The sequence below is a fragment of the Mugil cephalus genome, chromosome 15 (assembly GCF_022458985.1).
Source record: "Mugil cephalus isolate CIBA_MC_2020 chromosome 15, CIBA_Mcephalus_1.1, whole genome shotgun sequence".
Lineage (NCBI taxonomy): Eukaryota > Metazoa > Chordata > Actinopteri > Mugiliformes > Mugilidae > Mugil > Mugil cephalus.
The window spans coordinates 19,802,795-19,827,733 of NC_061784.1; the positions used below are offsets into that span (position 1 = coordinate 19,802,795).

General features: G+C 40.4%; 2 protein-coding genes and 1 non-coding gene across 5 annotated transcripts; 1 reads left to right on the forward strand and 2 right to left on the reverse strand.

Annotated features, from left to right (window-relative positions):
- Window positions 1-322: 322 nt before the first annotated feature.
- Window positions 323-10,646, reverse strand: znf346 (zinc finger protein 346). 3 transcript variants are annotated; one of them, XM_047606153.1, is made up of 7 exons: window positions 10,538-10,646; window positions 8,283-8,386; window positions 5,861-5,956; window positions 4,187-4,334; window positions 3,812-4,039; window positions 2,066-2,165; window positions 323-1,985 (listed from the first exon to the last, which is right to left on the reverse strand). In XM_047606153.1, the coding sequence occupies exons 1-7, from the start codon at window positions 10,638-10,640 to the stop codon at window positions 1,775-1,777; spliced, it is 990 nt and encodes a 329-aa protein (XP_047462109.1). In that variant the 5' UTR covers window positions 10,641-10,646; the 3' UTR covers window positions 323-1,774. The 3 variants fall into 3 exon arrangements, with proteins under 3 accessions (XP_047462109.1, XP_047462108.1, XP_047462110.1); XM_047606152.1 differs by having other exon boundaries at window positions 3,812-4,042; XM_047606154.1 differs by lacking the exon at window positions 10,538-10,646 and adding an exon at window positions 10,229-10,531 and having other exon boundaries at window positions 3,812-4,042.
- Window positions 10,647-11,576: 930 nt separating this feature from the next.
- Window positions 11,577-11,649, forward strand: trnav-aac. Its single transcript has one exon. It is a non-coding gene; the product is annotated as a tRNA-Val (tRNA).
- A 3,472-nt stretch (window positions 11,650-15,121) lies between these two features.
- LOC125021752 (15-hydroxyprostaglandin dehydrogenase [NAD(+)]-like) lies at window positions 15,122-22,625 on the reverse strand. The gene is made up of 7 exons (XM_047607920.1): window positions 22,454-22,625; window positions 21,476-21,599; window positions 19,844-19,950; window positions 19,518-19,614; window positions 19,002-19,078; window positions 15,569-15,726; window positions 15,122-15,474 (listed from the first exon to the last, which is right to left on the reverse strand). Exons 1-7 carry the CDS (start codon window positions 22,544-22,546, stop codon window positions 15,354-15,356), a joined length of 777 nt encoding a protein of 258 aa, XP_047463876.1. The 5' UTR covers window positions 22,547-22,625; the 3' UTR covers window positions 15,122-15,353.
- Window positions 22,626-24,939: the final 2,314 nt, after the last annotated feature.

The window sequence follows — 24,939 nt, forward strand, 5'->3', positions numbered from 1 at the left end:
GGGTGCTGCATGAATGAATGCCAGGTCTAAAAGTTTCTCAGCAGAACAGTGAATTGTCACAAGATGATCAAATCTATTTACCTCTCCTGTCAGTGGTCATAATGTTGTGGCTGACTGGCGTATGTGACAGTTGCACCCCCCTATATAGAATCACAGATGCTCCAGATCAAGGGTGAAATACCAAAGTCAGAGGGCCTGATGTGTGTCAGGGAGGGCAAACAACCCCTCCTGTCTGTCCTGACGTCTCTGTGTTCTCTCGTATTTGTCTGAGCTCATATGTGCAAAAAAAAAACTCCAATCACAGTGAATCAAGGAGACAAACTCTCTTAAAACATTGCTCTACTTTATGCACATCTTCGCAGCATTTGTCCCCCCTCAACGACACATAACTTATATCGAAAAATAAACCACAAAAACAGCTAGCACACAAACGATGAGGGCGCAAAAACAAAGAAAAAGGCCATTCGTTTTCTGTTTTCTGTTTTTTAAACTGATGCACTGTACAGTATTCATGAGCCCTCTTTGTAAGAGTTTCATCCCAAAAAAAAAAAGAAAAAAAGAAATACTTTCATTAGCCGGAAAGTTGACGACATTCAATACTAAAACATGAAACAGAACAGACTAAAAAAAGAAATGTTATTCTTAAATTGACATCACTTTCTATTTTGACATCAGTCTTTCTCCCAGTAAATATTATAATCTCTGGTATCGACAGCAGCTCAGAAAGCATCTATCAGTCTCTACGGAGTTTAGAAACCTCGGTCTGGACAGTAATCCAAAAAGGTTCACCCTTCAGCAAACCAGGAAGAAAACAGTACAAAAAAAAAAAAAAAAAGCTTATATTTTTAACCACCAGCTGTGTAAGAGCCAATGTTTTAGTCAGTTTGAAACAAACCTGCACAAACTTAACACATTCATGTAGTTGTTGAAGTATTAAAATCTCCCCCTGCTTGCAGACACATTAGAAATATCTTCTGAAACCAAAAACCACTCGTGGTCGTCAGTGATTTAAACATGTCGATGGGGGAGTTAAATTAAAATTAAAAACACGTGAACAGTTGAAAACTTGGTTCTCGGAACATTCAAATAAAAATATCAACTTCAACGCGAGTTTGATCCGATGGCTGCGTCAACGCCACGTTCAGAAAGGAGAAACCGACCGAGGACATGATCCAATAAATACATTCACCAGCTACGACTCAACTGAGACGACAACTAGCAAGCGGCTTAGCTTCGTAGCTTCGTAGCTTCGCAGCGTTCACTGACAGAGGTTAGCTTGACAGAAATCCATTTTTCCTCCTTTTAGAAGCCAATGCATTTCAAACCTCAATGCTTTTTTTTTTGGTACTGGATCGTAGGCGTGTTAACTCTTAGATTAAATGCTTTATTTATTACTTTTGCCCGTTTCTGCCTGTTCTTGTGAGCAGCGTTTGAAAGCCTCTTTGTTGGTTTTGTGGTGTTAATCAGCTCAAGTATTGATAAATTCCTCATGAAGGCCAGCTCTAATGTACGTGAGAATGGAGACCAGGTTTTCACATCAAAAGCAGGAAAAAATTAAATAAAATAAAATTTAAAAAAATAACATAAAAGACATTCTCCGGATGGAAACATCACGGTGGTGGGGTGTTCCAGGGTTGAAAGCTGAGGTCCTACTCAGGAAAGACAGGAGCTGAAGGTTTCGTGGAGGCTGATGCTTTGTTAATATGTTTAAAGGGGGCTGGTTGTTGTGTGTCATTCCAAGTCCTGACCTCTACAGTCAACTCCAAGTCCAGCCTCAAGTGTACTGGTACAGCTCTGAGTACTGCGTGTCCTCTCCGGCTGCGTACTGGCCGTCTCCGGCGTCGAACGGTTTGTCCCCGGCGCCAAACTGCTTGGTCTCCGGGACGAACTTGACGTCCGCCGCGGTGAACTGGCTGTCGCTCGCGTACGATGACTGTTCTGCTGGGTGTTTGTTCTCTGCTGTGGTCAGGCCAGACTTCTTCACTCTGAAAGAAATCAAATTTTTCCGTCGGTGTTGAACGCATCTGAAATGCAACATTCCCCTGAAGAGTTAAAAGGTACTCACTGGTTCTTATGTTTGGCACCGCTGATGTGAGACTGGTACTGATCCACGGAGTTGAGTTCGATGTTGCAGATGGTGCATGGGTAGCCGTTTAGTGTGGAAGCTGCAGGCACACAGAAATAGAGAGAAGTCTTGTTAAGGTACAGATGCACCTCGTACACGCATCGAACAAACAACAGCAACGAAGGACGACTGTGACTGGAGCAAAAAGTTGCATTTGAACACATCACTGCTACAGCCACCGACCAGAGGAAATAACTCTCCTGGGAAAAGCTATGAAGAGCTTAATTTTGACACTTGCGTTTCTCTTATTGTACACTGGTTGTACACATCTTTTTTTGGCATTGTGTTGAGAATTTCTCCTTAAAGACGGATCCATTGCCAACCTGCATCTAGTTGTAGAAAGGCTGTAGTAAATACCCCAGGTCTAGTGATGTGATGATCAATACTGAAATACTGATAAAAGAAATTATGATACCAGGTCTTTATTCTCTAAAATCGACTCTTAAATCAAAATACCGATACTTTCGATACTTCAGTCGTTGGAGGTAATGTAGGAAGACAGTGGAAAGTAACTAAACTACTGAGTTGTGGCAACACAACAAACCTTGTGAAACACCTCAGGTTAAACCACAACACAGAATATGAGGCATTTATGATCGGTATCGCTGATACCAGCCTGAATTTTACTCAGGATCGGATCGGAAAGGAAACTAGTTGTATCGAACATCTCTACCCAGACCTATGCGTGGCGCTGTTTGTGCTACAAAACTCAGCCAAAAGAAGAAGAAGAAGAAGAAGAAGAAGGAGAGGTGGAGCATGTGCATCAACCTTGCACACCATAAACAAACAGTGTAATTGCTGTAGCCGCCCAACAAGAGTCAATATCTGATACAGCAACGTCACAAGCCTGTAGTCCACCATTAATGTTGTTAATGTTGACGTTGGGGAGCTAGAGGAGCGAGGTGATGACATCATCATGTTCATATTCAGGCGTCCACATGAATGAAAAAAAAGGAACTGCACAGGCTCCATGTTTGTCTTTTTCACCCTGAGACCTGGATTCAAAAAGGTTCCAGTCACTGAAAAATCCTGGTCCATCATGGTGGTTGGCTTCATGCGGCTTCACATATTCGTGTGGCCTAAAATGAACAGTAAATCGGAGAGACGTCTCTCTGGCCGACTCATTCTGCTATCGATTCAACGAGCTGAATCGACTCAAAAGACGACTAGTTCCAACTTTGTGGGATTCACCGGAAGAACTAGGGCTCTGCCGATCTGTCAATCCGTGTGGAGTAGCTGTGTTTCCATTACAGTTTTTTGCAAAATAAATGCGAAAATGTCTGAAATTTAGATAAAGTAACAACAGCGCTTTACTTCCATTGAAACATGATTTGTAAACTATCTCTCGTCTAAATATCTCGTCTTGTGATATCTCATAGTTCTCTTAAATTCACATCACTTTGAGGAAGATGGACTTCAAATGAACTGGTCACATGACCCCTTGAGTCGACCTCTGGCAAATGCAAATGTTTCCATAGCACTTTTGCCATAAACTTCTATATCAATACGTATAAAAAAAACCCACCTCATTAGAGCATACAAATGGTTAAATGATATCTGAGAGAGTTTTTGCAATGTAGGTGTTTTCGTTACCAGTTTTTTATTGCAATATTTAGATTTTGTGCATTTCTAGGGGAAATGGAAAGCAGAAATCATGAACGATCAGGAGCTCGCCGGCGTTCTGACCTGGCGCCGTGGAGGGGCCGTACGTCTCCATCAGTTTTAGCTTGGTCATCTGTTTCCTATGCTTCTTGCCCACGTAGTGCTGCTGGGCCATGAGCGGGTTGTTGAAGGACGCCTGGCAGATGGAGCAGAAACGGTCCGGGTTGTTGTTGTCGTCCGTGGCTGGAGCGCCGCTCGAGTCCTCTGCCGGGACCTTCTTGGGCTGAGCTGCTGGTGCGGTTTGGGGGGCTACTGCTGGAAAGGGAGATAAAACACAAACAATCGCATGAACCGTGTTCCACTGACACATGCATGACACCTTCAGAAACATCACCCTGAGAAGAAATACATAAACAGATAAAGACACAAACATGGAAGAGGGATAAGATAAGAACGTACCTGGGGTCTGAGGTCCGACTGTTTTCAGCCTCAGGTTCTTGGCGTGAACTTTGCCCTGATAGTGAGACTCGGCCACCACTGGAGCAGAGAAGGTCATGTTACATACGTGACACACCTTCAACCGATCTGTGTCTCCGTTGTTACAGTCCTGTTGACAACACGAACGCATGATTTTTTGATAAAAGAGGCATCATTTGTTCTATCAGAAAGCTTTTATCACCGTGTATCTTGGACTTTCTCATCATAGAGAATTTGCTTGTGATTGGTTTAAATTGACAAAATAATCTCTCTGAGAGCTTTCAATGTCTTCGATACAGCTGTTTGTCTTGTGTTTATCTTATACACCAATCAGGCACAACATTATAACCACCGTCCTAATATTGTGTACGTCTCCATTGTGCCTTTGGGTCCTGTGGGTTGAGGGGAGGGGCCTCTGTGGATCATCCCACAGATACTTGATCAGTTTGGGATCTAGAAGTTTGAAAAGAGATGGAGACCAAGCATAGATCCTTGAGGTACTCCAGCACCACTTTGAACATCATTTTCAAAATCATCATCTCACACTGATAATGCATAACATTATGACCACCTTCCTAGTACTATGTAGGTCTTTCTTGTGACTCAAAAACAGCTGTGGCTCATCAGAGAATGGACATGAGTAACACCCACATGGATGAACGCCAGGTCCAAAAGTTTCCCAGCAGAACATTGAATTATTGAATCACAAGACGGGAAAATTTATTCACCTCTCCGTCAGTGGTCATAATTTTGTGGCTGATTGGTGTATATGTAAGAGAAATCTACATTTAAAACATACATATTCTGCTTATCATCTATTAATTTTTTACTTTAATGAAGCTTAGGCGAAAGGAAAGTCTGTTCACAGGTTCTGTCTCGGTCCCTTCTCTTTGCCATGTTATTTTTTTTTTTTTTTTACGCTGTCAAAATCACTTCAGTCTCAATGTCACCATCTCTAATTATCTGTCTGGCTGCGTTCACCAAGCCAATCAGTCCCCTGTATTCATTATACTTTGGTCTCTCCTCTTCTCTGACTGTCTGCCTGTCCTGGTTGTCAGGGGCAACTCAATCAAAGCCTCCATCAGCCTATGCGCCGCAGACCAAGGAGTCACCTGGGACTCCTCGATGTCAGCTCTCATCAGAGTCTAATCGCAGAGCTCTTGTTTCTGAAATAAATGTCGCTCTTCACTTTCAAACGATCTCTCCTGATTGACCTGGATCTATTTCTAATCTGTACATATTCAGAGGAAGCCCTTAATCAACTCCAAGTCCATCTTAAGTAAGATCAAACACAGTGTTTTTATACTCAGGTTGCATTCACTGCAGCATCCACTGCAGCGAATACCTCTCAGCAAAAAAAACATCTAACCTGTCTTTAAATCCAGGCGAATGCTGTTTAGATTCATTCAAATATGATGTTTGTTTTTTGGAAAACCTGACAGCCTGAGCTATCAGAGTCACGCTGCTGAGTGGGTCTTGTATAAATAGAAGAGCAGGCGGTTATGACAGGAACATCTAGAGTTGGTCTTAAAATACACAAACCTCCTGCAGAAATGTGTAAGACTCCCCGAGAGAGCCAACTGCTCAGCCTGCACTTGTTTCAAATAACTGGTTGGCGAGCGCACAGTGATAATTAACTCAGAGATTTTTACTCACGCTGTCAGATTGTAACGTCTTTAATTTTTTAGAGGCCGGCTCCTTCTCGTTCTGGATGGAAAGATAACGCCGAACTTTGTTGGCATGTTTCTTGCTCTGGAAGAGAAAAGACAAAACACCCACAGCATTAAAACACGTTTCCAAGAAGCACAGTAGGTACACTGACACTTTTAATTTATTTTTTAATTTAACCTTTAAGTGAGTCAATTGAGAACTGGGCCAGAGGCAACAAACATAGACAAATACATACACGCATTAGAAGTGCAACTCAGCGCAGTGGACTTGACTGATTTATAATTAAAAACACTATTGATTGCAGAAGAAAAGATAATACCCGTGGTTAAAAGTAATTTCATGAGAAGTTGTCAGAACTCATGAGACTAATGGAAATTGTTGTGTTGATTTTCTTTGTTGAGCCAAAAGGTTTATATTTTAGAGCAGCACTGAGACTTGGAGAATTAAAATACTGAGTCATCAGGTCAGTTTGATTAAGTTACCAGAACTTTGAACCACTTCAATGCCAAGTGATGCAGAAATATCAGTTTGGACTGCACACAATATTAAGCTGATCACAGTTACAAAAAATACTGAGTCAACCGAACGCATCAAATATTGTTTGTAATATTTTTTTTTGTATTGCGACATTCAGCTCGAGTATCACTGAATTAGTGAAATGCGGACTGAAAGATAACATCTTCTGCCTCCATTTATCACTTTATTAAAATGTGTTAGTGTGGACTTAAAGAAATTGAATTTTGTGGGGAAAAAATAAAAAAATGTCTTAATATATATTAAAAAAAAATGTCTCATCAACCAAAGATTTTGCAGCCCCCCCTGTAGTACCTCTGCAGACACCCTAGGGGGCGCAGAACCCCTGTTGAAGACCTATGCATTACAAAAAAAAAAAAACACTTTAAAAGTACAGTACTTAAAAAATAAAAGCTGCAAACTGTAACTGCTAATTCCCACAGCATAAACATCACATATGATTCCAATTTCTCAAATGCAAAGATTTGCTGGTTTTCTTCATTTCCTATCACTGAAAATAAACACCTGTGTCTTCTGAGGCATCATGGGTTCTTCTAAAGGACATGAAGCCTTCACTTTAGGTTGCTGAAGCAGTTATGAGACAGTATGTAGCTCTTGCTAGCCTCCCAGCTAATAGGAATATTTCTTTTCAAGCAGGTGCAGAACATACGTTCCAGTTGGCCATTAGATGGGGCATTTACGGTGTGTTCAAGTGCAACTTTTTGGTCCCGACACAGGATGACGCCAAATCTTTGATGCTGATTTAAATTAAAATACCACAAAATAAGATGATCCTTTATTTATCCCACAGTGGGGAGATGTGCAACGTTGCATCAGCGTGCAATTTAAAGTACAGTGCACACAAGAAATAAAACAAAATAAAGTAGAGTAAACATTTGTGGTCTGCTGGGAGCAGGCTTGGCCGTACAGCCTCACAGGAGCAGGGAAAAAGAACCTGAGGTAACGCTCCTTCACACTCGGCTGCTGAAGGCGTTGCCTATTGCGGTTCCAGCGCTGTGAAAGGGGTGAGACTGGTTTTCCATCTGGGATGACAGCTTTGCTATCATCATCCTCCAGTCACCTACCACCTCCACAGGCTCCAGAGGGCGGCCCAGTCTGTTCAGTCTGTTTTTGTCTGCCACTCCACAGAAGAATAATATCCTTCTTTATTCTGAAATCTGGTTGTATCAGATCAGGGAGCATTGAATGCACCACCCCTCATTATTTCAAATGGATGTATAAAAAAAAACACAAACCGCAGTGCAACGACGAGTCTGCTGATCCACATTTTAGTACCAGGTGGTGGTTGTGCACCTGTTTCCCCAAAAACCAAGCAAACCAACAAAGGCAAAAAGAGTTCCTTTCTGGTGAGTTAATCATTCCTTGACAGCTGCTTCCTGTCTTTCTAGACTCGTCTCTCTCTTCGGTTATCTTTTGTGTATTGGGACAGAACATATCACGTTGCCAAATAATCTCAGTCTCACATGGATTTCTTCATTTCTCAGCCCCACACACGAGTTCCTAAGTTATCTATATGATTTCTGTACGCACTGAAACGTCAGATCAAGAGGGAAGACATTTCTACGTTTGAGTCGGTAAAACAGAAAAATGTGCATCACGGCCAACATCTGGTCAGCAGAGCGGCCAGACGTCTCCTTACTCCGTTGAGTCTCAGCGAGCTAAACATTTGTGTTCGATTTAATTTGTGACTAATCCCAAATTCGACCTTCCTAGTACCCAACCCGTGCCAGCTTTACAGTTACATTAAACCCATACGTGTGATGTAGAGTGCGTTTCACGATCACACCTTCTAGCAGATAATTATACGAATATGACGTGAAGTCCCCCCCCGGACCTGCTGAAACAGCAGCAGCAGCAGATTGGGCTCACTGACCTGATAATGAGTCAACTTCTGAGATTCAGAAATTAGGACGGCGCTGCAGACGTTACACTGGGAGTCAGAAAACAGGTCGCCGTGCTCCTTTATCATCTTATTTACTGCAGAGAGGAGGAAGAGAGAAACGTTTGGAAAATTAGGTTACATCTTCTGGGAAAATGTAATTATAACACAGCGTAAAACATCCACGGCAACAGTTCAAACAACAGTTCTGCTCATGGTGCCCCTTTCATTTGTCTGGGACACGAGACAGCTCTTCGATGACAGCGGCGTCCCCCGAATAAGATTCATTTAACGGAGTTCTGGAAAGCAGGCCCCCTTTTTAAACAGATTTCTTTTTCGTCCGCCTGGTAAATACCAGACGCCCCCACCCCTTATGCTCATGCTAAGGCCCATGCAGACGTCTGCTGACGACACACTCCGAGACACAGAAGGGTGGTTTCATTCCTAAATGTGAGTCATGATTCCTGACACATGCAGTCTGAGATTTTATTCACCTTGATGCGGAAAAAAAGGCATGGCAAAAATAACAGGTGGTGTATTATGCGGCTAGTCGGGGACACTGTAGGAGGATGGTGATGTCTTTTGCTACGAGCGCAATTTGATCCGGCTCCTGAAGATGTGGAATATGTCGCTGGCTTACTTAGCTGTGTAAATGGAGGCTAAAGAAAACGATTTGATGTGATGATAAATGTGTCAACAGGCCGGAAAACATCAGAAGGGTCAACCTCACTGATTTCATTCAATAGGAGAAGACGGCCGAGACGTGATGGATGTCTCCTGCCTACATCGATTTAGTCTTTAAAAACGTGTTTGAAACAACAAGGTGCCGCCGTGTTTCCGCGATACTCTGAGGCATCTACACGGTTATTAAACACTAATCCTGCCCTTTTGAGTGGATTATCAAAGCTCGACACCACCCGTCTCAGTCTGACTCTCTGGATTCAGATTATTAGTGTAATACTAGAGTCCATTAAACACAACAACTGTCATATTCTTTCCCGATTTTTCACCTTGTATATCCCTGCCGACGACTGTCCCCTTCTACTACTACATTTGGGCCTTCGCGGCTATTAATAACGACACACTTTTGTTTAAATTTAGCCTGCTGTGTGTTTTGTTAATGATTTAACTGCATCTTAAATTTCTCTTTGCAAAGCAAAACGTGTGTGAATAAACTCTATAAATAAACAACACGACTTCAGTTGCAGATCAGGAAAAAAAAAAATCAAAAATGCTTTAAAGGCTGCAGGGAAAACAGAATTAAAAGCCTTTACTACCAATAAATGTTTGTTTTGTACTTTTTCACTGTTTGTTTTCAGACACTTTTATTTCATTTTCAAGTACTTGTGCTTTAAGCGTTGCTATCTGAGCCTTTTGCGGTAAAATTTCGTTCATGTGTGCACCTTTAACAGAATTTAAAACAAATTATTATCGTGCATAAGATGACAATAACAACAGGCAACGCATTTGTTTTTGAAAATGACTATTGGCATCAGATATATAATAAATAAGAAGGAACTAATATCCATTATTTGTTCAAGCGAACCAACAAACATCAAGATGAAGACATAAATTCTCTCCAAATTTCAAGATCTACATCCACGGACACTTTAGCGGCTGCTGAGACAGTACTAGCTATGGTTGCACTGTTTGTTTTGGTGTCAAGTGTCCCCATAACCTGTGCAGCTGTGCACAGATAAATGGACCAAACTATGCAAGCAGCAGGATTTGAATTACACGCGTTTCTCACGCAAACGACTTAATATTTCCACACATTACACATCCGCGCTTAAAATTAACTCCGAGATCACCCGTAAAACGCTCAGCTGTGATGCTGTCCATTCAAAAGTTCAGAGCTGACATGTGTCTGGATGCTGTGAAGCTACGCACACATGCAACCGGGATTAAACATATGACCTAAAACATCCATGTCAGCTAACCCCAAACGAAACACAAATCCCCGGGTCCTGCGGCTCCAAAAGCCGGGGTGCGGATCCGCAATCAGCCCCGAAGCGACATCGGATGCAGACATGCTCTCCTCGACCTTGGAGCTCAAACGTCTGCGGCTACCTTAGCTTAGCTTAGCATACTTAGCTCGCACACACACACGGCTGCCGGCTGACGTCAGCTCAAAAGAAGCTAACAACAACAGTGGCATTTCACGATACGTCCACGCAGGCTGCCACCGGACACACAGAGGCCATGTTGCATGAAAATACTCAATGAACAATGAAAGAAACAGGTCGTACTCTCCGCCGGCCCCGAAGGTAAGTAAGGAAAATCCTCCATCTGCATCTCGACGGCCATAATTAATTTCCACACACACAAGCGGCGGCGTCTCTGGACGCGCATGCGCAGTTTGAAAAACCAAAGCGTGTCCACTGGATGAATTCAAAGAGAATATCAAAACCATCTTTGATACGTTTACACGTTTTCTCATTCAGATTCAGAAAACTTTATTTGTCTCCAGAGGATAATTAAGGGCACAAAGAGCAGGCAACGACGACATAAGACTGAGTGGAAAAGCTCAGTTAAAAAAAAATATAAATATATACAAAAAAATAAATGACACCTGGTGATGAGTTGTGCAAAAATGAGTAGTGCAATGACTGAACATTACATACAATATATACATTTGGGTGCAAATTTGGCAGTGGGTTAGGTAAAGTATGGTGTGCAAAATGGCAATGACATGTTCACCTTCAGTCCACAGTAAAATCAGGTTGATTTTTTACTGAGTTTTATTTTTTATGGACAGCCCTAGGTACAAAGGTAGCCCTACACATAGGACACAGTCTATTTTTTGTTATTTTTAACTACCCAGAATAAAGACCATATCCTATGAATAATACTTAGACTGAACACTCTTAAGAAACACAATCAAAATAAAGATAAAATATGATTAAAATGAGACAAAAAATAATAAGTAAATAATAAATAATATATAACAAAATAAAATAGAAAATAATGTAAGCAAAAAAAGGGACAGTATTAGATTATGAACAAATATAACTACGAGAGATGGAGACGGAAGAAATACAAAGGAATTGTGTGTATTGTATTGTATTGTATTGTATTGTATGTATTTGTCACTAGATGGAGACAAATAGCTGTTAATGAAATAACTAGAGGTCAATGTTGCTGAATTGCAATACATAATAATAATACAGAATAGTTATGTTGGAAATTCGTCCAACTATCAGTAAGCAACGGCAAAAAGTTAAACATAATTGTACAGTACACTGTGTATAGAGTTTCTTAGACGGACCAGAGCAACCGTTACGTATCGTTTCCGTAGTGTAGTGGTTATCACGTTCGCCTAACACGCGAAAGGTCCCCGGTTCGAGACCGGGCGGAAACACTTATTGCTGCTCATTGTTTTTGAAATACTGCAAAATACGGAGCTTATGAGGTCATGTTTTCACTTTACTTCTACTACTTTTTATTCTATATCGTAAGCAGCTTGGACATAAACATGCTACAGATCATCCACAGTCAATTTACTTCATACTTCCTTCATTGCAAGAACCAGTGGTTTAGGAAATATTATAAATGTGCAATAGTTTCTAACAGTTTCTAGCAGTGACTCATTATTATGTGTGAATAGGATTGTTATGTCATGTCAGTGTTTTATATTTATTTATTTATTTATTTTTTTACATTTCCTTTTTATATATTTTTTATTCCAATCACCCAAGTCACGGCACGTAAAGCGGGACGTTAGGTCATTGTCATCGTACAAAGACATTCTATTCTATATTTTACGCAGTGTTATTGCAGGCAGCAGAAACGCAAATTACGTCTGCAGGTGTCCTGCAGACGTAATTGGAATTTGTTGGAATTTGTTGTTTTTGTTGTGGTTTTTATATTTGGGGCTCTATGGGGGCAATGCCATCACTTCCGGGACTTCTTGTTCTTCTTTACTCTGAAGATAAGTCTTAATGGCCTCGGCTGTGTGTTTGGGGTCCTGCTGCAGAACAATCAGTCCAGAGCACCTGCTGACATTTTGTTCTGAACCCCAGTTCCTGTGCTTTTCATGCATAGTTGAGTCTCTTGGCCTTGTTTCCGTGTCAGAGGGATGGATTTTTGGCAGCAGCTCTTCCATGAAGACCATTTCTGGCCAGACTTCTCCAGGCAGTAGATGGGTGAACCTGGCTCCCACTTGTTTTCCTCCAGGTCTGAGCTGATGGCTCTGCTGGACATCTTCCAGTTTCGAAGGAGAAGTGAGAGTGAGAGGGCCCGTGTAAGTTTATTTTGCATCTCTGTAGAATTATAGGAACATTAAAAAAGATTTTTGCAAAGTAAATGCATGATAAAAAATAACATGTGCCCATTTAATTGTAAAACTGTACCAGACCAGGCCATGTTCATTGGGGGCAATAACAAGCAGCAAGTCCAGCTTCTTAAATATATCTAACCTTGAAATAGAGTGAACATGCAGCCATGACAGCACGTAGATCACTTGTTTAACCTTCATCTGTACAGGTAGGTCTCTTGGATGTAAATGCAGGGAGGACTTTGGAGGAAGCCCTCCACAAACAGTACAGACCAGAGGCGTGGCCCCGGGCAATTGTGACGTCAATGCATACGCTCCATGAGCAAATAAACAGAAATGATAATACAAAAGAACAGGCAGTTGATATCGTCTTAAAAATAAAAATAAAATACAAAAGCAATAAAATAAAAAAGCAGCACAATAATTTCAATTACGTGTCCGTAAAAAGGGTGGGAAGAAGTACAACTTTTAGTCTGGTTATTCTCTCGGCTCTCCTCCTTTTACTGTTTGGTGCCACCTCTTAATCCTTTGATTAAGTTACCATGAAACACTAATCTTAAAATTGCCCTCCTGTACAAACAAGACTGCGCTGCTGTTGATCTTTTTTTTTTTCTTCTTCTTCTTGTTTTAACGTGTAATAAAACCAGCTGTTTTCTGTTTTCAAGCTGCCTTCCAGAGCACAGCGGAGACCTTCAGAGGGCTTAATTGAAACACAATTGATCACAATATGCTCCATGCAGACAAAACGGTGCTTTGTTTGAACTTCAGACTGTATGTAAAATAAGCCATTGAAAATTCATTAATGTGTTATTGGATCATATCTAAAATGATTCTGTTTCCGGTAATCTGCATTAAAATAAACTAAGAAGTGTGGGTGTGAACCATGTTGTGGAGTGTGGTGGAAAATTGTCTGAAAGACACAAATATTTGTGTTGTGGCTGCACAAATAAACACACAAAAGTGAAAGAGTTAAAGTATTAGAGTATATTGTATACAACAGGGGATTATTACAACACCTTAACACACAAAGTGTCAAGGAGAATCTTAAAGATACAACTGGAAAACATTCGTCTCTTATAGCGTTCACAAAGACGGAGATTATCACATGATTGGCTAAGAATACACGTCAAGAAGACGACCACATCTAAACCACATCCCTGTCACACAGAAACCTTTTAAACACCTAGACAGTGTCTCCTCTTACCACTGAGCCATCTGCGTCTAGTAAAACCATCAAGCAGGGGATGATAATAACCTAAACTTTGTGCACAATAAGGGGAACAAAATGCAAACCGTTGTTTCTTTGTATGAATTAATGATCAATGGTATCTTCACTTCCACGGTAGTTTATCACATGTGAACACCAGAGACAGATGTTCTTGTTGAACCAAACTTCAGTACATCGGCAGGTTTAAATGGCAGCCCAGAGTTGTGCACATTTCAGTTTTCATGTCACAGAGAGCAGCTCCTTTACTCGCTAGGACTTCATTAGGTAATAATATATGAAACTGCTCATGGTAATATCTGTGCAGGTTCTCAGTCATCCAGGTCATGGTATAAACACTAATATTTAAAAAAGGCAACTAGTTTGTTGAAGATCTTTCCTCCTGGATTCTTCAGTTCTAAAGTACCGGTGGATGAGCTGAGGTTTAAATAGGAACATCTGTCCTCTAACCACTAAGAGGCTCCAGTCCCAATGTGTGCACAGTACAGTTAAGACTGTATTGTAAATGTATAGCAGATTATATCTCAGTCCACCTACACCTGAAGGACAAATGATTCCATTCAAACTCATTTATATAGCATCAGTAACAACACAAAATGTCTCAAGATGCTTTACAATACCGGTCCTAAACTCCCACAGCGAGCATAAAGGCGACGGTGGCAAAGATAAACCTTTTAACAGGAGGAAACCTTGAGCAGAACCCAGCTCATATGGAGGGAAACCATCTGCCTACGGACGGCCGGGCGGAGGCAGGACGCAAATCATAGCTAGCGAAGACAGACGGTTTGAAAGAGGAGTAAAGGACGGCGTTTATTTCAAACTGGAAAAAGCTCTGAGCAGAGGAGGTGAACCCAAATATAATTAGCCATTAAAACACACTGAGATTCGTCAAGGCTGCAATGACCAAAACATTCACGAATCATGAGAACCCCAAAACTGTTCTGCACGTGCCGCTCAACAAAGGAACATTGTGAACTAGCTGCAGTGGTTGTTAGGGGCAAGCAAACCATACAGTATTTATTTGTATTTGAATAAAATTCAAAATAGGTATAAAAAATATTTTTTTTTTAGTTACACTTCTAATTTAGGATATGCAAGTGTACGAATAAGTATTATTTAATTAGCCATTATAATAATTCTGGCTGTACATGCAGTATTGGTTGATGTTTTGCCTTAAATGCAGCTAATAGAGGTGATTCAGGCTGATTTGACGGGACAGAACATGACTGTGATGATGATTTTAGGATCGGCTCATTATCGTGGAATTAATTGGTTCAATAGTGACACCCGATGGTCAAAATAAAAAAGACACTTCAGTTTACACAGTAAAGCTCTGATATGTAAAAAATAACTTTAATAAAACTTTAATGACAAACTAAATGGACAGAAATCAGTGTAGAGGCACGTGCTCAAAGTGACAATGTGAAAAATAATCCTGCTGCCCGTCTGAAGATATTAAAACATTATTAATTAGATATTAAAACCGAAGCATTTGCAGTTTTGATTACCAGTTTCACTCCGAGGACATGCGCTGTACGTTTATGGGTTTCGTCTCTGCCAGCAGCTACTGGGAGAACGTTGGAAAAGTCACATACGACTTCCCCTGCGGGGACACCAGGAGGGCCTCTCCGTTCTTCGTCTCGTCTTTCACCAGCTCCAGGAGGCACTCGGCCACCTGAGACACACTGAATCAAAAAGGCACAGTGACAGCGGTGAGTACGCGCATGCACGGAGGCGCATATGATGTTGTGAGGTTCGAGACGAAGTGAAAAGACTCACTTTAACACCCCCATCTTGTCCATGAGCTGCTGGGCTGCATCGACCAGGTGGGAGAACTGTCCCAGTTTGCTTGTGATGCCGGACATGAGGTCGGTTTGGACGAACCCTGGGCAGAGGGCGTTGAAGCGTATGCCGTAGCCTGACACCTCAGAGGCAGCCTTGTAAAAATAATATGTACACACACACGTATATATATATATATATATATAGATATATAAGTTAGGCTTCGCATTCTGTTACTGTTATTAGAGGTGAACTGATTCAGCAGCAGTGTTGAGGGGTAAGAGGATGATGGCTAACATGGTTATAAATCTTTAACCTCCTGAGACCCTGCGTCCTCATATGGGGATGTTAATTTTTAAGTTTGCGGCAGATTATTGTGCTTCGTTTAAACTTTTGTCCTCATACCTTGATAACAGTTGGTGTAAAAACACGATTCGGGACATTTCAGCGGATTAATTCTGCAGCCAATCACGTGACAAAAGTGGACAAGGTACAAAACCTCGTCTTTCTAGTTTAATATGACACAGAATTTCTATGAATAGTAACGAGCTATAACTTTGCTATTTAGCAAGTCCTCGACTGAGGATGTTGGGATTTCATTATTTGCAATTCTGCTTTTGCGCAACAATGTTCAGACGTGGAAACGAACATTTTTATGTTTTGTTACATCATGGTGACTCTATTACAACATCGAGTGAAATAATCGTGTCCACACATAAGGACACACATTTCTTTTTTTTTTCTTTTTCTTCTTCCAGTTCAAAGAAGACGCTTAGTTTTTATAGTTCTTAATGAAATGGAGAAATTGAAAATGCACACCAAACGTAAGCGCGGGTCTCAGGAGGTTAAACAGTGGCAGTATTTGTTGTGTAAACAGCTCAGGAGTTGTTTGAAGTGAAGGTTCTTGGAGGTTGTTAGGCACTCGAAGCGAGACATTTGTTCTCGTACCTAGGGAGTTTGTCAGTTCTCGCAGCTTGTTCTCGACACATCAACAGGGCAGAGGTTTCGTCTGGTTACTATTCTGTGATTGGTCAGAAAATGGAAGTGGGTGTGGTTAGCTCCCAGATGCTAATATTTGCAGCGTGACCTCTAATCGTGGACGTCGGCGTACGGCATGTGGGTGCACGCAGAATGAACGGCGTGATCCGACAGACATGGCCGTCAAAGCGACTCTGATCGTCCATCGCCCGCATCTCCCACAATGCTTAGCACTTAGTGATGTTCACTAGAATATCGATACCTCCGACACCAAATCAAAATCTGGATACTTTTGATACTTCAGTCGTTCTAGGGAACATATGTCACTAACAGGAACACAGTGGAAAGTAACAAAGACTTTGAGTTGTGGCAACGCAACAAATATTGTGAAACCCTTCAGGGAAAACCACAACAGAGTATGAGTCACTTATAATGAGGAGGAAAGGAGAGGAGAGAGAGCTCAGTGTCAGATTTAAGTTCTTAATAGTTAAACAAATATTTATTTTACTTTTTTAGTGTTTGACACAGCATTTTTACATATTTTGTATGATCGTGTCTTCTGTTTGGTTTTCCTGTTGTTGTATTAACTCAGCAATATAGGAAATATTTTAAAGTTTAAAATAAATACATAAATTACTCTGATGTCTTGTGTGGTGGCTGCAACTTGAGAAACGCATGCAAATAGATTTGGAACACCTACAAATACAGAAACACTCTGCAAACTCACACAACAGAAATGCCTCCAGGGGACCCTAAAAAGCAGTGGATCAAGCTCGCTCAAAACCTGGTGCCTGAAGTCCAGGAAGTTAAGTTAATAATTATTATTATTATCAATATTATTCCACCACGTAAAGTAGGTAAAGTTCATGTTTTTCCATGGACCGATGTTGCGTAACAACATTAATGACAGACTTGGTCCGGTTTGTGTGGAGCTGTGTTCAGTTAGGATAAAATAATAAGTGTCATATTACAGCATGCAGACATAACATTAGACCAGAGCAAGGTTATTGAGCTGGAGATAGTTGTTGAAGTTATACGGTAATGTAATAATAAAAATACGAATAAAGTAATATGATATGACCACTTTTTTTTTTTAGATAAATTATGCCCTGTTATAAAGTATAAATTATGCTCTGTTGCACAATGACAAGAGTTATATTTAGTACTTTATTTTACATGTCTGTTTGTGTATAGTTTCCTCTCGGTGATCCAGTCAGGCTGCAGTGATATTCAACATGAGATTAAAAACTGGACTAACAGGACGTCTCGTCAGTGAAGTAGAAAGAGCGATATGAGAGCTGTACATAGCAAATATCCAGTGTAATAAATATTATTTTAATTAAAGATTAAGAACCACGTAATAAAAGTATAAAAAAAGTGGTCCAAATAAATTACTCTGCTCAATTAAACTGACGACCTAAATTTAGTTTACTTTTTTGATTAACTTACGTATTTTTAGACATGCAAAACTATAGTCAAAGTTCTGCAACGCTGTTTTTTTTAAAAAAAAACATTAAAGACATTTGTAATTAACTTAACTCAAGTAATCAATCAATCAATCAAATTTATCTATATAGCACAGTTAAAAACAACCGAGGTTTAACCAAAGTGCTGTACGATAATTAAGTGAAAAAACAAAAAACAAAAAACAGCAACCAACAAAAAATCCAGCAACAGAACAAATATCAAAAAGATTTAAAAGCTAAGGTAAAGAAGTAAGCCTTGAGAATGGAGGGGGCACTGACAAGTAAGGTCATGTGTGACTAGTAGCATCATACGCCACCGCGTTAATCAGCCGCTAACATGACGGATTTATTTTAAGTTTCTGAATTTGCATCACCTTTCACAACTTGCATCGCATTTCTGTATGTGCGCATTTGCATGTTTTCTCAAGTTGCGCTGTGTTACGCTCTCTCGGCCGACATATATATTTTATATGAAGACACAGTAGATGTAGCTGCGCAATGAAACCAATATCGGAATTTTACTCGGTATCGGATCGGAAAGGAAGTCGTGGTACTGAACATCGCTACTTAGCACTTTTTCTCGCAGCAGGAGCGAGAACAAATTTCTCACTTCTCGTAGAATATGAAACGTAGATTTGTTTATTTCTTTGTCTTTATGTGTGCTTGAAAAACTAATTTTTGCTCCTGCGTTGGTTATGTACCGTCAGTATATGCATTCAGAAATGCATTTCATCGTCTGTGTTTCTCAGGGGCCGGACAAACACAGAAAGTTCTCTCAAATTATTCTGCCACAGACGTCGTTTGTGCGCTGCAACAAATTCTAGTTACTAATGATCCCGAGACACCGGGCACGAGCTTAAATAGATTTAAAAAAGACTACATCAAGCGTAGATTTAAACTAAGCTATAGTTTGTTCATTCCTGCTGCACACTCTTGCAAACAATATGACGTTCTTGGACTTCATTATTATAAGAACTTGTTCTTACCGCCATTGCTCGCGTGAAGCCGACTACTCCGCTCTTGGCAGCTGTGTACACAGGACAGCTCAGAAAAGGGCCGAGACCTGGAGGATACAGGTCACAGGTTCAGCTTTACAGTTGGTGACATTTAAAATTCTTGTCTGCAGTCCTGCTAAATGCTAAAAGGCTAACGTAGCGATCAAGCGTGGTACAAAAAATACATGTATAGAATATAATATTATACATGTTTGTAAGAAAATCTCCACTGCTGCTTGGATGTAGTTTATGTTTTTAATGATGGCATTGGTTGTTTGAAGTACAAAAACCAATCAGGCCATAACATTATGACCACCTTCCTAATATTGTGTAGGTCTCCCTGGTTTCCATCCAAAACAGTTGTGACTCATCAGAGAATGGACACAGGCCTTCTCAATTTCGGTTCTTTATTTGTCTGGTGCATGTGACAGGATTGAAATAAATGTCAGATTTTTGAAAACTAAACTAAACACACTAACAAGTCCAAAAAGATGCCGCTCTCTTTACCTGCCATGGACGCCGTGTTGACGATGACCCCTCCCCGGCCTCCACTCAACTTGTTCATGTGCTCCAGAGCCACGTACGTCCCCCTGATGACACCCATCTACGACGCACATTTCATTTACGTGTCAAAACATCTCCTTGAATACATTTCCCGGACACGTGTTGTGAAACAGAGGAAACGAAGCGCAACATTAACAACCTACTGAATGTTTTTTTTTTTTGTACCAAACGCTGGAAGGGGGGAAAAAAAATCTGACTCATCCTGTTCAAGGCAGCAATTCACGAATTGATGAGCTACTGAAATATAGAGTTGCCGCTCTGTGTCTTACAAGGTTTACGGAGACCGTTTTCTCCCACGTGCTCTCGTCCAAGATGCCGGCATTGTTGCACAGGATATCAAAGCCTCCGAAGGTGTCGGCGGTTTTCTGAAAAGCAGCTTGAGAGAAGAATATAACAGTCAGTCGATACATTTCACAACCAAACTGAGTGCTTCCTCTTTTTGAACGGGGAAAGATCTTTTTTGTTGTGTTGCATTATTCACTATGAAACTGCAACAACCAGTCAATGAGTTTCATTAAACTTTTCTAAGTATGGGAAGTTCCACAAACTAGTGTTTCCTGATTTTTTTTTTTTTTTAAGTCTCTGTTGACTGTTATTTTGTTGTCCGCACAAAACAAGAGATTTGATCAGTTCCCTTAAATTGAAGGTTACGACACAATTGTAAAGCCTCAAATGATTCACTTCTCAAATATCCGTGACTTATATCCTCTGAGCTTCCTGGTGTCTGATGAATGAACACTGAGTGTACATTGTGGGATTCATTAGAGGCATGTTTATCCTTAGTCCAGCTGCTTTCCTGTCTTCGGTACCTCCTCCTTCACGACAACCAAAAAAAAAAAAAAAAGCTAAAACAAAGACAGCTGTGAGTTTCAATTGGGAACTGAAGAAGCCAGAAAAAAAAAAATCTAAATCCTTTAGTTTCAGTTTTGTGTTTTTGGATATGCCATGATGACTGGGACGTAACTTTTCTGTATTTGGTTTGTAACATGACAATGTCAGACACCAGGAAGTTCACAAAATTACAGATGTTATTTGTTCTTGAGGTGTTGAGTTACTTTACTCATAATAACACTAATAATAAGACTAACTGGATCAACTGAGACCAATGCAAACTGATGAAACGTTCCTGCGACCGTGCCACCGTCCTTACGGATGTGCAGTCACAGTGTGAGGGCATCATTTTGCAATTATGCAAAAGGCGTGTGCAGATATCACATGTTGCAGATGAGATCACATGTGTTAAAATGTTCAAAATTACAGTCGATTCAAGAGCCTGTGGATAGAATTATTTTTTTTTTTTTGGCGTTTTAGGCTAGATTTCTCATCCTTAAAACTGGAGTGCCCCAAGGCTGTGTGCTGAGTCCTCTTCTGTACTCCCTTTTCACCCACAATTACATTCCTGCACATGGTTTTAACACCATAATCACAGACGACACCACGATATTCTGTCTTAACCTTAAATTGAATAAAAACTAATTGCATGTCAGTGATTTACGGCTACAGCTAGAAGCTTCTAGATCAGTTATTACACTGATTAAACTCATGGCTTTCTTGTTTTGGGACGTGAAATTATGGTTATTAAGAACTGTGAGGCAGACTGGAAAGACAAGACATCTCTGTACATGACTGCATTCACACGCCTACTTTCACCACAATTACAGTAACTGCCCGTCTCAGTAATTATGTCATGGGTATTGTCAAACTGGGATTTAATGCAACCTGGTAGGATTAGTTCGAGATTTTTGAGCTTCCTGCCTTTTGAAACATCTGAGAACTGGAACAGCAGGACTGATGAGTCGCATGCGTTTCCCTGCATGTTTACCCCGAGTCCAGCTGTTTTTCCCTCTTATCTGCACTTTCTACTTTGTGTTTTCAAGTGCGTTGAGCCTGCATGAATTTACCTTTGATCTGCTCTTCAGATTCAACATTACAGCTCAGGAACAAAGTTTGCCCGGCTCCGTACTGTTTGTTCAGGGCTTCAGCTAAACTCTCCCCTGCCGCCGTGTTCACGTCCAGGAGGGCTACCTGCACAGAGCGAAACAGATTGAACCCTAGTTTCATAACGAGACTGTAATATTCAGCTTTTCCCCTGATGTAATTCCAGCCACGTAAACCTAAAAATAATTTATCTGTATACAGGAGTCACTCTAGCAGTTTGTTTCTTAAATGAGTCTAAACTTAAATCCCATTCCTATGGTTTAATTTTCTCCTCCTGAGGAATAAACTGTCAATCTCTGAGCTACCTCACTGACAATCAACCCCATCAATCTAATCTTACAACATCTCTTAAATACCAAAAGTGTCTTTCGTTACATAACTAGCTTCACTCAAGTGAAAACCTGCCTGAGCAGGACATGACACGAAATCTTACAAATGTACGCGTAAAAGTTGAACCATGGACCATAAAGATATAAAGATCATTTGGCTGCTTTTTTTTTTTTTTTTTTTTTTGCCTCAGCAACACAATAAAACAAAACTCTAGAGTCTGTGGCCTTCAATGGGTTGTCAGAGAGGAACTTAGTAGTTAGTGCCTGGATGACTGAGAGTTGTCACGGATATAAATGTTTTCACGGCCGTTTTCATATTAAATCAAGTAAATAAATGTCCTATGAATGACTGCACCCTGAAGCAACAAACCACGTAGAGGCACTAGAGACCTGGCAGATGATTCTTTTGTGCAAATGCATTCAAAAAAAAGTAAAAATGCACAAAGTGATCTATTTTTACTTCTACAGAAAGTGTGTGGAACTATTAAAAGGTGCATGTACCTCCAAATATTGGAAAGAATATGTTCAGTTATTCCCCCACACCTAATGAACATCTGTGCAATACACACTCTACGTCACAATTTACTCCACAACTGAGACAAAAAACTCTACCTTGGCACCGTTTTGCAGAAGAATCTCCGTGATAGCTTTTCCTATTCCCATCGCTCCTCCGGTCACTATCGCGACTTTACCGTCTAGAGCCATTTCAGCTGTTCAGTGTGAAGAGAGTACAAGTATTTGTCTGTAGCTTCTCGATGCCTGCAGGAAATGAATAAATGTTGAAACGTGATTATCTCGAGCCCTTTTAAACAGACGCCGCCCATACGGTCGCGGCGGCTCCATACAAGTTCAAACATGGATCTGTTTCACTTCACGTATTCTCTTCTATGAAATGTTTTTGTTTTGTTTTGTTTCCTTGTTTTTGTAAGCGAAATGATTAGTCTCCACTGAAACAGAGTCTGTTGTTTTGAAAGGGTTCACACCAGACGTGGCACGGGAACTCAGAGGTTCAAAGGTGGGGTTCATAAAACAAAAGCTTCCTATTCACAGTTCGTAAAAAGCTTTTTGGTCAATTGTTTTATGCCGAATTCTGTTGTGGACACTCAAAATGTTGGTGACATCCTAGATATTTTTTTTAACCGTGAGTATTTTGTGCTGAAATCTAAGGCCGCCTTAAAATAGATCATTTTTAAATGGGGTTAGGAACAACGCGTTCAGTCTGAGGCACATTCCCCACTGATGGAGCTGCATGCGGCCACTAGGTGGAGCTAGAGAGCTGTGGGAATTGATACCGAAGAGAAAACAAAAAGGTTGAGCACCTAAGTGACTCAAAATGTAAAAAGAAAGAAACAAATACAGAAATAAATACATTACTTAGCACATAAACAAAAAAAATGTAAAAATTAAATAAAAAGAAAATAGACAATGAAATTGCAAAACAAAATACACGGGTTTTAATAGAAATGTTAATATGTAGAGAACCAAATAAAAAAAAAAAGTAAATAAATTGAACGCCTACATTATTTTAAATATTGCTTAATAGCATGATGTATTTTTGTTCTGGTTCTGGTCCTGTGTGGGAAAATAAATAACTAGAAGCAGAAGCCAATTATATATATATAAAAAAAACATCACTTTATCTCATCTTTATGAGAACTTACACTTAATTTAATTATATTTTCTTTTGACAGCGTCACTCCTCCATATAAGGCCTACATTTATTTTTTAATACCTCTTTAATGTACGTTGTGATTTATTTATCCATTTTTTTTTAAATTTGATGACAGATTTGGTCCTTGATGTTTGGGAAAATAAATAATTATGAACATTGTAACAGAGTTACACAGGAACAAGTAAAAAAAATAAATAAATAAAAATAGTAATAAATTTATCTCACAATTCATGAAAAATAAAACTGAGTCATTTGTTAATGTTTGATCATGGTAATTTCAGTGCTCCATGAAATCCCACCCGATGTGGCACTGAGAACTTTTTCTGGATGGACTCCTCTGAACAGCATAAAGTGTTTCGTATTCTTTGTGGAGGGAGTTTGAGCAGCTTCATTATCAGCTGGTCTCAGGTTTGGCACGCCCCATCCTGATAACATGAGTTTGGAGTGACACCATTCTGGTTCCTATCTGGAGGAGAGTTTAATGATACAGCTGAGTTAAAGCAGCTTTTTAAAAATATATATAGCTATATATGTATATATTTTCAAGGAGAAGGAAAAAAGTGATTTTAAAGTATTGAGATGAGATTTAAAATGCTGAGCCAACGTTTTTGAGTAAGACTGATCCTCAGCCGAGGCTCCAGCATGAACTCTGAGGGCACCGTCTAGAGTCTTGAGAGGCCTGCTGGATCTGCTGTGCCGCTAAAGTAATTGGAAAAGTTTTGAAGTCGCCCTCAGATCTGACAGGAGGCCAATTCTGAACTTTCTGAACTAGTAATGACATTACATCTTCTTGGCTTGAGCAAGCGTGAGGGGAAAGATGCACAGGATGGCTTTGAAAAAATGTCAGGATAGTCAAGAGTGGAGGCAGCAGTTTGACGGAGCAACATGTTCACAGGATAGACGCTTCCATTCATGAGACTTCCAGCTTAAATTGTGACACAGAAAAATATTTTACCCTCTCTGTCGTGTGCAATCTGCATCCTTTAGTAGTCTGGAAACATGTTTGTTTGCGTGTTATTGCAGATATTTTCCTTATTTGGGAAAAGACTGTTGAGTTAATTGACCCCACAATTTCTGTGGATGTCACTTAGACATGTAGCACCCATCTAGACCAGACCAAACACCCCCACCCTATAGCAGTGACACTCCTTGATGGCAGCAGGATGCAGGCTGATACAGACACACAAACAAAATGGTTTGGGAACAACTAAAAAAAAACATGAAGAACAGTACAAGGTGTTGACCTGGCTTCACAAATTCACTGGATCCCAACATTGTGTTGCCAGACACCACAGGACGCCGTCAGGGGGACCACGTCCTCTCTCTGATGAGTCACACCTGTTTCTGAGACACAAGGGAGACCTACACAATATTAGGAAGGTGGTCACAGTGTCTTAGCTGTCCAGTCTGTCCTGACTGGGCCGGC